The sequence below is a fragment of the Mytilus edulis genome, chromosome 3 (genome assembly GCF_963676685.1).
Source record: "Mytilus edulis chromosome 3, xbMytEdul2.2, whole genome shotgun sequence".
Lineage (NCBI taxonomy): Eukaryota > Metazoa > Mollusca > Bivalvia > Mytilida > Mytilidae > Mytilus > Mytilus edulis.
Window position 1 is genome coordinate 60653087 of NC_092346.1, and position 14291 is coordinate 60667377.

Consider the following 14291-nt stretch of genomic DNA (forward strand, 5'->3'; position numbering starts at 1 on the left):
TGGACTTTAATGTAGACCAATTTGAAAACGGGACCAAAAATTAAGAATCTACATACACAGTTAGATTTGGCATATCAAAGAACCCCAATTATTCAATTTTTGATGAAATCAAACAAAGTTTAATTTTGGACCCCGATTTGGACCAACTTGAAAACTGGGCCAATAATCAAAAATCTAAGTACATTTTTAAGATTCAGCATATCAAAGAACCCCAAGGATTCAATTTTTGTTAAAATCAAACTAAGTTTAATTTTGGACCCTTTGGACCTTAAGGTAGACCAATTTGAAAACGGGACCAAAAATTAAAAATCTACATACACAGTTAGATTTGGCATATCAAAGAACCCTAATTATTCAATTTTTGATGAAATCAGACAAAGTTCAATTTTGGACCCTTTGGGCCCCTTATTCCTAAACCGTTGGGACCAAACCTCCCAAAATCAAACCCAACCTTCCTTTTATGGTTATAAACCTTGTGTTTAAATTTCATAGATTTCTATTTCTTTTTACTAAAGTTATGGTGCGAAAACCAAGAATAATGCTTATTTGGGCCCCTTTTTGGCCCCTAATTCCTAAACTGTTGGGACCAAAACTCCCAAAATCAATCCCAACCTTCCTTTTGTGTTTATAAACCTTGTGTTAAAATTTCATTGATTTCTATTTACTTATACTAAAGTTATTGTACGAAAACCAAGAATAATGCTTATTTGGGCCCTTTTTTGGCCCGTAACTCCTAAACTGTTGGAACCAAAACTCCCAAAATCAATCCCAACCTTTCTTTTGTGGTCATAAACCTTGTGTCAAAATTTCATAGATTTCTATTTACTTAAACTAAAGTTATAGTGCGAAAACCAAGAAAATGCTTATTTGGGCCCTTTTTGGCCCCTAATTCCTAAAATGTTGGGACCAAAACTCCCAAAATCAATCCCAACCTTCCTTTTGTGGTCATAAACCTTGTGTTAAAATTTCATAGATTTCTATTCACTTTTACTAAAGTTAGAGTGCGAAAACTAAAAGTATTCGGACGACGACGATGACGCCAACGTGATAGCAATATACGACGAAAAATAAAAAAATTTTGCGGTCGTATAAAAACTTCAAAATTTCCTTAAAACTACCAATTTAGTGGCAGCAACCTAACAATGAGTTGTTAGATTCATCTGAAAATTTCTGGGCTGATAGAACTTTAGCTAATGAACACTTTTACCCCATGTCAGATTTGCTCTAAATGCTTTGTTTTTTGAGATATAAGCCAAAAACTGCATTTTAGCCCTATGTTCTATTTTTAGCCATGGCGGCTATGTTTTAAGATGAAACAGAAAAATAAACAAAAACTTTATTCTAGATTTCCTAAGGATAATTCAGCTAAAGTTTTGTAGGAATTAGTTAAGTAGTTTCAGAGGAGAAGATGTTTGAAATAGTTTACACCAAATGGACGACGACGGACGCCAAGTGATGGCAAAAGCTCACAGTTCCTTCAGAACAGTCAGCTAAAAATTGTCAGCTCCACATATCTCCTGTACATAATACCAAAACTACTGTTTATTAACAGGATTCTGTAAACTTCATTCATGTCAATTCAACAAACAGTGAACATTATGAATGCAAGTAGTAATATTTTGTTTACAGGCTCATTAAATGAAGCAAGAAAAAAGTCTGCATCAAGTAATGATAATGTAGTCAGCAACCATCAAATAGAATAGTTACTAAATGAAAACAGTCGAAGAAGTTGAATTCAGAGGGTGTCAATCATCAGCTTCCAGAAATGTTAAATGAAAATCACTCTTTCCAACAGTGTCTGATCATAATGGCAAGAAGATATGATCATCTGTTACAAAAAATGTATATAATTAAATGGAATTTGTTCGTCAACACAACACACTACTATGATTTAATGACACCCCCCCCCCTTGATTTTCATTCTGTGGTGAACCCTGCTGAGTGACTTTACCCAGTTATATAAAATAAGAAAAATAAGATTTGCCCAGATGTTACAGTATGGAGAATATTGGTCAGGAGAACTTAAGAATAGAGCTGAGACAACTGCACCCCATAGGAGCAGTTAGAATAAACTCACACTAAAAAGAAGAACAACTTATATTTCCATTTTTTATTCATGGAAACAGAAGACTGCTGCTGTAATACTCATTTCAATAATCTTTCTTTCAAGACAGTTGTACATTGTTTGTCATAATGTAAATGCATGTTGATTCTAAGTTCCTGTACATTCAATTCTCATTTCCAACAACATATAACTTTGTATAGAGACAAAAACAAAAGCACAATGACCTTCATAAAAGTTTTATCATAACATCTGTTGAATATGTTCATAACCTGCGCTCATAAGATACTGAAATGTATCATCATCTTTAAGCAATCCTAGGTCATCTGACTGTAGCAATGAATCTAGCTCTGGTAAAAATGATGGCAAATTTTGTCCTGGAAAAGTAAAAAGTGAATAAACACTGTGTTTTCCCATGTCAATCACAAACATGCAGTATCAATGTCAAAGGCTGTCATAAATAGGTTAATTTTTACTATATAATTTAAACATAATTATACTGACAGAAAACATAAATTTCAATGCATGCTTAAAATCACCCAATACTTTTGTTTACTAGTTTTCACCTTACTTAGTATTTCATTCTATTATGTTTTAATAGGCTGATTTTGGCATTTTATTGTGTTTTAATCAACTGTCAAGACATTTTCATATAAATGCTACATTATAAACATTGTCCCCACATGGTTGTGTCATTGAACTGATGGGTACATGAACATGTTAAGTGTATTGACCTTTAGCAAGCTTACATACCCTGAGCCCCTTGATAAAATATGAAGGTACTATACAATAGAAACCGATTAATTTGAGCTCTAATTTTTTACTTCCAGAGATAATTGTGATATAAATTTGTTGGGACAGACAAACCATAAAATCAGTTTACATATCTCCTTTCAGAGCAGGTGTATAAAAAGCATATGATGATGTAAATTTCCAAAGAATTAAATTGGAATTAAGTGCCTCCAATACAAAAATATAGGATGCGGTATGATCACTCATGACTGAAGACCAAATGGCACAGAAGTTGGCAGCAATCGCCAACAACAATCATCAAAACCCATACCCCATAGCAATGCTCCATCATTTGCCTTCCATCGACATTAAAACAAGACAAAAGACAACCACAGATGAGATTCCAGAGATAGGCAAGCACATAAAAATGTTGTTGGGTTTAATTTAACTTTACATTGCACTTACTGCACACATTCTGTAAGGCATTATAGGCTGAACTTACCCTCTCTGTAAGCTAAATCTATTACTTTGAAGAAAATTGTATCCTTAAGTACATCTTGTGGATCTATAGCCTGGTCATATACCCAACTGAAAAAAATAATCAAAGCTATATTGGTTAAATAAAACTAACTGTTTGAAATAAAATTTACAGTTGGTGTTATTTCGGCCGCATTCTGTGGCTGAATTGTCATTTGTTGAATGTTAATTTTCATTGATTTGGTAGATAAAGTCAACGAAGAACCCGTACACATTTTCTGTAGGTGTATATGTAGACTTTGGAAAACATCCACAAAAATACATATGAAATACAAGTTTTTCTGAATCCATGAAAATAGATGAATCAACAATTCAAGATTTATAACTAATGCCTTCTCGTTATTAAAAGAATTTATACATTCTGATTGGCCAGACAGTTTAAGTCAGGATAAAACTGTTTAAGGTATTTAAAGGATTCTGGGTACCTAGCGATAGAGATAATTCACTTGATGGCTTAGCATAGGTAAATAAGCCAAGAAGTATCAATTTTAAAATGCTATTGTTTTTGTTTGTTTTGATACATACTACAAGGTAACTTCTACAGTTAACGAAAAGAAAAGGTCAACCGTAAATAACAATTTTAAGGTACAACACATGTAGAAAAAATTCTCTGAAACAAAAGACTGACCGAGAAAAGAGACTTTTCTTTTGTCATATCTGATTATTCTTCCAGCATAATGAGATGTATTTATAGTTTCAATCCTTGAAAATATGTTAATGAATTCAAAAAGTTCATTCAAAAATTTAAAAAGATGGTTTATACATATCATATTTTTTTCTTTTCATTACTTTTTTTTAAAACAATTGTATTTGTGCACAAAAATTTAAAATAAAATGTGAAGTATTTGTCCGATAATGGTGTCAAACTTAAAACTATTGACCTTCCTCTTACACAACATGTATTGTTTAATTCTAATTTTTAATATGATGCAAAGCTGAGAGTAACAAGAACAATACCAAGTCTGGACCTTCATCACATGGTTCTGTTTTAAAGAACACCCTTCATCACCACAAAAATTGCAAAATTATACAAATATATAGTAAATCTAAGGATTAAGTCCTATCAAATTATTTCACTTCCACTGCAGGATTAGCAAGCCATTGTCTCTGATACTATGACAAATCAGTAAGATATAAGAATAGAGATCCAATGTCCCCTGCATTGCACATACTTTATCTATCCAAGGGCAATCACTAAAAATATACTTTGTTTTGTTTGTTCTTATAAACATTTTACAAATGTCATTGAGAAATGCAGGCTTGAGAGCAAATACAATGCAATTTCTAATATAATTAAAATTTCCAAAGGGCATAACTCTTATAAAAAAAATATTTAATCGGCACTCATTTTTCAATCTTGTAAGATGCATTGCTGATATAAACAATATATGGTTCATAAAATTCTGGCAAAATTTGTACACATGAGAGCACAAACAATGAAATTTTTCATATAATCAATATTTCCAAGTGGCATAACTCTTTAAAAAAAATGATTGGCACTGGTTTTGAAGCTTATTTGAGACATTGCTGATATAAACCTATGATATTAGTTTTATAAAAATCTGCCAAGAATTGTACATTTAAGAGCACTAACAAGATGGAGGGAAGCACAGTATATCTGTGTTGCCTGCAACACTTCTTGCAGGGGACAAAAATATACAATTAAATTCAACAGAAAAAGAAAATCTCTGACTTACTTCCTTATTAATTATACTATTAAACTTTTGGGAATAAAAGAAAAATCTTTTCTATCAAAGTCAAAAAATTTATATAGAAAATTTAAAATGTGTCTTTTGATCAATGAAAATTAATGTAAATTAATTGCATTATTACATAAAATATTTTCAAAAAGATATATCATCATATAAACCTACAAAATTTTAGACACAACATCCAAATCCTTAAAAAGATGAACCATCTAGTTTGATTGTTAAAAAACACTCTTATATCCTATTGACTGGTAGTTAACCTTACAAACACAAAATGAATTCTTTTTTCATAAAACATGCAGTTCTAAGGAATGATTGTTAAAAAGCACTCATATACCCTATTGACTGGAAGTTAACCTTTCAAACATCACAAAATGATATTCTTTGTGTGAAAAATGCAGGTTGAGTGTATAATAATTAGGTTGAACTATAAAAAAAGACTTGTTCATTTTGAAAACATTTATCTATAATTGAGTATTTAGAACTGAAAACTGGAACCTAAGCCTATTATTGTTCTATTTGTGAAGTATTTTTAACACTTTATAATTCATGTTAATAAGCCGCTTTAAAATTAACTGAGTCCTGTAACAATATGAGGTAGGAGACACAAAAGTCATATTCAATGTATTTACTGTAAATTATATTTGACCAACAAAGGTAAATATTTAATTTATATGACAATGACCTGACATCTATTTACATTAACTACTGTCAGTAGCTTCAAAACAAGCATAGTGGTATTAAAATATTTGAACATTTTCATTTCAATAAAACAAATACAACTGAAGGTCAATATATTAACATCCTTGATTTTTTTTTAATAATATTTGATCCTTTGTTATTTTCCAAATGTCTTTTTCATAAACCCTTTAATATGATACACAGCTACTTTTTCATAGGTACTATTTCTATACCAAAAATCTGTAGTACTGGAAATCTACTTTTAATATTCAGTACTATTTTGTTTACTGTAAAATTATTGTAAAATTTAGGTACCTGTACTTTATAGTATTTAATTTGTACTTGAAATTTAAGTACTACATATTTTTGGTTACACTATTACATTTTCAGCATTTTGAAAGTATGTCTATTTCAAATATCTTAAAGTTATGATTTTCAAACATGGAATATCATGATCGCTTTTGGTATTATTTCTGTATCAAAATTTTAAGTACAAATCAAGTACTGTAAAATACAGGTACATAAAAAGTACAATAATTTTAGAGTAAAGAAATAGTACTAAATATTAAAAGTAAATTTCCAGTACTTCAGACTTTCAGTACAGAAATAGTACCTATTCAAAAGTAGCAGTGTAACATACATCATATACATTGTTTTATCAGGGCTATTATAAAAATAAAATTTAGGTGGGTGTCACTGACACTGTTCTACAAAAAGCTAAGGTTGTTTATGACCATTAAATATACTGACTGTAATGATTGAAATGCTTGAACAGTTATTTTTCAATGCCTTACAAAATTACATAGATATAGGAAGATGGGGTATGAGTGCCAATATGACAACTCTCAATCCAACTCACAATTTATAAAAGTAAACCATTATATGTCAAGGTATAGTCTTCGACTCAGAGACTTGGCTCACACTGAACAGCATGAAATAAAAGGCCCCAAAAATTAAAAGTGTAAAACCATTCAAACGGGAAAAACAAAGGTCTAATCTATATAAAAAAACTATTATCACAGAGATATGTCTCACTTTTTTGTAATTTCGATAATGCAAATGTTGAAATTAAAATAGCAACACATTTACATGTTAGTTTTGCAAATATTCAAAGTCAATGAACCATGACAGAAGGTACATGGCTGAACAATCTTCATTGAATGAGATGTGCCAATGCTAATACAACCCCATACCAAATACCATTGACTCATCATAAGTAGTTCTCTTTAAACCAACATAAACTAATATATGTCAACTATAAAGCTAAATTTCAAAGTCAATAAACCATAACTGAGGGGGCTGGGTAAAATAATCTCCATGGTAATGAGATGTGCCAATGCTAATACAACTGTAAACCAAATATCATTAACTTACCTATAGTGGTTTCCAATAAACTGACCTAATCACAAACTAATACATAAAAACGAAGCAAAACTTTTAGAGTCAATAGAACATAACTGAGGGGCGGGGCCAAGTAATCTCCATGGTAATGAGATGGACCAATAATAATACAACTGCATACCAAATATCTTTGCCTTTCCAATAGTAGTTCACCATAAACTAGTCCTAATCACAAACTAATACATTGTTTACGCCGCCGTTGCTGACGCTGCTGGAAACAGCATACCTATGTCTCATTTTTTGACTCCGTCAAGCAAGACAAAAACAAGAAACCAGAATCACTTATGAACCACATCAACAAACAACAACTACTGAACATCAGATTCCCGACTTAGGACAGGTATAAACAATTGCAGCGAGATTAAACATTTTAATGGTACCAAATCTTCTCCCTTATCTGAAACAATAGTGTAACATCACAACATAGAAAGACACACTATAAAATATCAATTGGAATGGCTGAACTCAATAAAATAAATTGCTTCACTGAGCGCAGCTGGATATGACCGCAGAGGTCCAACCCTGAACAGTTGGGGCAAAAATGGACACAATATTAGCACTTGATACAGGTCTGAATATGGATTGTAATTAAATATTTGACACATAATAGGTTTTTGACACAAAATAACTGTAGTCAAAGAACTTAGAATTGGATAAATAATTTGAATTTATATTCAATTTTTTGCTTTTGTGCAATACACTTTGCTGAACATTATTGCTGTTTACAGTTTATCTCTATCTATAATACATTATTGCTGTTTACAGTTTATATCTATCTATAATAATATTCAAGAAAATAACCAAAAACGGCAAAATTTCCTTAAAATTACCAATTCAGGGGCATCAACCTAACAAAAGGTTGTCCAATTCATCTGAAAATTTCAGGGCAGAGAGATCTTGACCTGATTAACAATTTTACCCCTTGTCAGATTTGCTCTAAATGCTTTGGTTTCAGAGATATAAGCCAAAATCTACATTTTACCCCTATGTTCTATTTTTAGCCAAGGTGAGCCAATTCACCGGACACATTTTTAAAACTAGATAATGATGATTGTGGCCAAGTTTGGTTAAATTTGGCCAAGTAGTTTTAGAGAAGATTTTTGTAAAAGTTGACGACGACGGATGACAGACGCCAAGTGAGGAGAAAAGCTCACCTGGCCCTAAGCTAAAAATTAAAGAGTTATTATTATACTTCAAGGGCAATAACTCCTATAAGGTGTTGACGGACAATTTCAGGAGGCATGTTGATTGATTCAGGCACCACTGACGAGTCTAATGTAGACAAAAGTGTCTCCAACATAACAAAGTATACGCCTGGTATCTTAGATGAGTTTTTTGCAGGTCTTTTTGCTATACACAGTCTTTCTCAATATAATATGCCTTCTGCAAAAGGACACTAAAAGGTTAAAAATTTGATTCAAGAGCTATATAAGGAGTCTCTTTTAAATTGTTTTACATTTGTGATTTTTTAAGGCCTTTTATAGCTGACTATGCAGTATGCTCCTTGCCTTTGTTGAAGGCCAAACAATGACCTTTAGCTGTTAACTTTGTCCCAAAAAATGATTGAATATAAATTGCATGTTAAAAATAGTAAAAAACACATGATGTCGAACAATGTCTTACAATTCTTCTAAATTATGAAAGTTTTCTGTCAAATTTATTCGAGTTCACTAAATGTGTAAGAAGGACCGACTGTCTGAAGCATTATATTCCCATATCTCACATGGCAGGGGATGATAACCAGTGTTTAGGGAAAAAAATCTAACAATTGTGACTTAATACTTTGATTGGGTAAATGATTTTACATATCAAGCACAAATCATGTCAAAAGTAGTGATTTGTATTAGATAAATGCCAAAATTTTGACATGACTTACATAACAAATTTTCAATACAGTTCAGTCAATATCATAACCTCACATAACCAGGTTCTGCACAGTTTGTTTATGTTTTAATGATTATCAAACTTCAAATGTAGTACATAACATTGATACATAAACAATACTTTTTGATTGACTGTAAAACATCCTGAACACAACCCTACTTAACATGGAATGAAAAATATTGGATTGTCCTCCCTCTCCCTTCTGTTAACATAAAACAAGAATAGATGTGGCAAGCTCTTGCTTAAATTCTAATTTTACAGATATTTAAGAAAGTTCAGATAATTAAATTTGCAGCAAATGTTCAATTCATACAATTACTGATTTTTTTATTGACTGAAAGAAAATTATACGATTTGATCACCTGTTTACATTTTGCATGAAAACAAACCATAAAAGTTACCCAAGGTTATAGCCTTATTAGCTCTACCCACCTAATACATTTATACTAATTTTATTACATTGTTAGGGTAATTCCTGCATATAATTATCTGTTCAAAAGGGTAGAAAATTTATCAATTTGAAAAAATACAATGTAAATATGAATATATTGATAGAAATGAGTTTTAAATCAATCACATCAGCAATAACTGACATGAGGTGTGATGAAATGATGAGATTTATTATCTCATGATGCATATATGATAATTATTTCTTGATAATTATGTTCAATGCTTTGGGATTTGAAATCGACATCTTCCAATTGGACATTTTTTTATTCCCCTCCCCCAACAGTCATAACTGGGACAAAAGAAACAAAATATTATTTTTTTTGTTATTATTGAAAATCATATCTGGTAATGTTCTGCATGATCACTTATGACCAGTACATGTGCTTTCTATTCAAACATATGGATAGTAGAATAATAAGTAAATAAAAACTGACAACTGGGTCATGGGAATAGTATACAACCTAATGTAACATACAGTAAAGTTTATGTTTTGGAAACAGTTATGACCTAAAAACTTCAATCAAAGTTATGATGCACCTATGCTTGGATCATGCTAAATTATAACAAAATGCATGATCATAAACACTGATGCAATGAAATGTATTCCAAAAACTTCATTTTAAGGTATTCATTCAGTGAAATTTGGACCAAGGAAAGTGGTAACCATTTAATGTGATACAGATCCATCTATAAAGTAAAATATGGAAAAATGAGTACGGTTGTGATTTATGTCAAACAATAACTTACCTATTTCTTAAAACTGCTCTAGTCCAGATATACAATCTCAAAGCTTCAAAGTCAATATTTTCATCATCCTGTAAATAAAGTAATAAAACAGGTTTATATAACGTCATGGCACCACATTTCTTAACATTTTTTAAGGATTGATTGATATCAATTGCAGGTACTTTTCAATGGAAACAAGACTGGTTGACTTGGACAGATGAATACATTTTTATAACTTGCTATTCAATTAGCCTTCTTTTACTTCAGGGATTCCTATACTTTATGTTTATGGTTCATGTATGATTTGGGTTAGGTTATGGGCTGTCTTATGTAAGCATTATGATGAAGTTGTAGGGTTAAGGATAGTAAGATATAGCTCTATAGTTTGGACCCCTCAAGTAGAAGAAGGCCATTCAATCTAATTGCATGACTCAAATTAGATGTTTTGCTAGTCAGCACACCTTCCATTTTTCACAACATATGTTTCTCTTTCATCAACCTCTTAAATACAAATATATTAAATAATTTAAAAAATCTTATTCTGAATTTGAACTGGCATTCATTCAGTTTCTTATTACTTTGAAAATGGTTTACTGGTCACTGGTCCCTTTTGATATCAATCATTCATTTTTTTTGCCCCACTATACAATTACATATAAATGTACAAATTCTAAGCAATGATAGTGAAATTAACCCATCACTAAATTTAATCAATATGACAACAAAGATGTCAACTTTCCAAATATGGATTGGAGTATTTTTGCAAACAAAAGACTGAAGACTAGTCTCCTAACAGGGCGGTTTTAAATATAGTAATGTTCCAATTACTCAATTTTTCACAATAATAATAAGTACCGGTACTTTATCATGTTCAAATTAAAAATTTACAAATTATCAACAACAATTCGTTGCTGGGCTTCCAAAATGTCCTATATGACTTTTTTGGCTAAAAATACTTTTTAACACCAATGGTCTGGGCGGGAGGAAATCTTTGGTATTACAAAATAGCATACAGTTAGACCAATCAAAACATTTGAAATAAGACATATTACAAAATTGTCAATGTCAGTTGTTTGTAAAGTTTGCTTCCTAAATGTTGTATAAAAACTTGAAAATCGTTGTATAATGGCTTTGGGAATAAAATAATTAATTGTACATTTCTTTATTTCTGTGAAAATAATTTAAGTTCTCGGATAATCCAGAAATGTCAAAGTTTTTATTTCACTGCTATTTGCAAAAATGTTCAAGTTCACATACAACATTTTGAAAGCATGCATTTTGTCAAAATTTTATAAGCCTGTTTGTGAGATATTTTTTTCTTGAAAAATTTGTCATTTACAACATTTTGGAAGCCCAGCGACGAATTGTTTGTTTGCCAAGTTACAGGACACATTGTTTGAATTATCAATTCATTGGAATCGTTTGAATGTTAAATGTAAGAACCTGTGGCACAGTTTTCCAAAAAATATTCTCATAGATAAAAAAGAATTCAATGTGTTATGAACATATTTTTCATATGACCAGTAGTTTTTCTGTACTCCTGATATAATAAATACCATATGTTGAATGGGAAATAACTCTGTTATAAAATAGTTACTGATGATTCATATTGCAAAAATAACAAATCACACCATTTAATTTGAACAAATGTATATATTCCTTAGAAGAGAAAAGTTAAAGTTGTTTAGATTATCAATTGATTTTCCCAATGAATAGAGTTTTCTTGTTTTCCACAATTTCCTGGTCATGAACTGATGATGAAGTTTGTTATGTACAGAACATTGAGCATGTTAAGATTACCATAAAGTCAATTTTGGTACAGATACTTTTAACTCTTTTTAACAATTTAATAATTACCTTGTCTATATACTGTAGTAAATCTAATGCTTTCTTGAAATCAAACTCATTGGCATCAATATTGAAGTCACTGATATATTGCTGTAAGAAAGGATAAAATGATAATTTATAAATTGTGTAGATAGCATTAATTCAGGCAAAGAACAATATTAAAGTGGTTTTGATACTACTACTGTAGTAAATTTATTTCAATTTGAGATATGTTGAAGTGAGAAATGAGATCCTGGAAAGAACAAATTAAACATAGATAACCTGGCTTGTTTTAGATAAAATATAGTCTCCAATTTGATTAATTTGTTAAGATATTCTAAAACTTGTATTGATGGATAGAAAATTCCTTATATTTTAAAGCTCTGATGAATGCACATTTTAGGAAAAATGAAATAACGTCTCAGCAAGGTTGTTTAAGGTCAAACCTTGATTGAATGATAATTTCTAAATGCCCAAAATAATTATTTACCAACGTTTAATGAGGACTTTTACATGTTTGCTGTATTGCAAATTTTTTCAAGCAAATTCATATATGTGCCTCTCATTTTGCATCTAAAAGAAAAAGTGTTCTAAGAAAAACCTCTTGAAAATGTGTTTCTCTAATATTAGCTTCATATTTTTTGGGAAATTCACTTTCAGCATTCAGAGAAGTAATTTTTTATGAATCTTCCCAAATTAAAAATGCAGTGCAACTATTCACATCTCAAATGTTTTGTCTTCTGTTTCTTTTGAAAACAACAAAAAACTTCTTTGTAACTCATGGGATGAGTAATTTTGCACATTCATAATTGCTTTAGCAGTTATCTCCTCTGACAATATTAAAGAAAATTCACAGATCAAAAAAATTATGCATGCATTTACTAATATAACAAATATCTTACTTGAATTATTTCTACTGGTGATAATACTCTCATATTATCTTCTTCCATTCCTAAATGCTGCAAATATACAAAATCATCTTACATTACCCAAATATTGTTCTAGAAAAACTACAATTTATCAACCACAGATAATAGTTGCTTTTTTGTGTATTCATAAAACTATTTATACATTCATTGAATAAAGAATTTTTTTTTATAATGTCAGAAAGATTCACAGATACTTCTGATAAAAAATAATCAAATACCATATTCATGGTGCATAATACCCTATAGCGTGTTATTTCTGCAGGGTGTAAATTTTGGCTTATTTTCGCAAATAGAACAAAATCACCAAAAAAATTCCGCCAATTCAAAAGTGCACATGCAAGATATTGATAAAAGTTTTGAATCCGACAAAATAATAACCGCTAAAATATTTCGTATTATTACTTTATTCAATGAAATTCATGAAAACAACCCACTATACAGTAAAAGTCAAAATTCTAATAATGACAGAAGAACTTTATTAAGTACCCTATAAAATTACCATTCATGAAAATACATTACCTGTATGACCCTAGGTGGTAGTTGTTCCTGATGGGTTATTAAATCTTGTTCTCTATTAATATCTGCAATATAAAAAGTATCATATATGAAAATAACATCTGAATCATAATACAGTTGTCGGTTGATTCATATCAAACAAACAAAAAATCAATTTGATTTCTATATTTTTACATTTGTTTTTTGGTGTAGTTAAACTTTGTACGTCACCACATTAGTTTTATTTAATTCTCTACATTTTCTGAACTGTTACACGGTTGTCTAACACAATCTGCACATTACAGAACAACATCAAATAGTTTAATGTTAATCATAATGGGAGATAACTCATATGCATTAAGTAAAACTTGTGCAGTACTGTCTATTCATTATTATTAGTGGGATACCAATTTTCGTTGGTTTCGTGGGTGCAGGTAACCACAAATTCAAATGTTCAATAAATCAAAAATTTTATAGAGGCTTGTATAAGGACTTTTGCACAACCAGGAAATCAAATTACCATCAAAATGCAAGTTTTCCTCAATCCATGAATATTAGTACACAAGAAAATAAATGAATCCCCATTAAAAGGTTTCTTATATATGCACGGATAATTTCTTCTTATGAGCTTTCCTTGTAGTATCACTGAGATTACTTACCTTCAATATGGTCTTCTGTAATAACTTCCTCTCTTGGATCATCAGCAGCTAGACCTGCCAGTTTACTAAGACTTAACAAAGTCTGGAAAATAGAAATTAAGAATATGACTGTTTTCGTTATGCTTTTATTATACATGTAGAATTAAACCATTTTTTTTTCAAGAGGCTATTAGTGTTTAACTTGATTGATTAACCCAAA

At 30.5% G+C, this 14291-nt stretch overlaps 1 protein-coding gene across 1 annotated transcript in view; it reads right to left on the reverse strand.

The window, feature by feature from the left end:
* Nucleotides 1–2095: 2095 nt before the first annotated feature.
* LOC139516997 (nuclear pore complex protein Nup133-like) overlaps nt 2096–14291 on the reverse strand; it is a 75775-nt gene continuing 63579 nt past the window's right edge. Inside the window, exons 28-34 of the mRNA XM_071307527.1 lie at nt 14093–14174; nt 13458–13519; nt 12912–12968; nt 12040–12120; nt 10204–10271; nt 3297–3382; nt 2096–2439 (exon numbers count right to left, since the gene is read on the reverse strand). Coding sequence (XP_071163628.1) covers nt 2306–2439; nt 3297–3382; nt 10204–10271; nt 12040–12120; nt 12912–12968; nt 13458–13519; nt 14093–14174 — 570 coding nt within the window. The 3' untranslated portion in view covers nt 2096–2305. The remainder of the gene's footprint in view (nt 2440–3296; nt 3383–10203; nt 10272–12039; nt 12121–12911; nt 12969–13457; nt 13520–14092; nt 14175–14291) is intronic.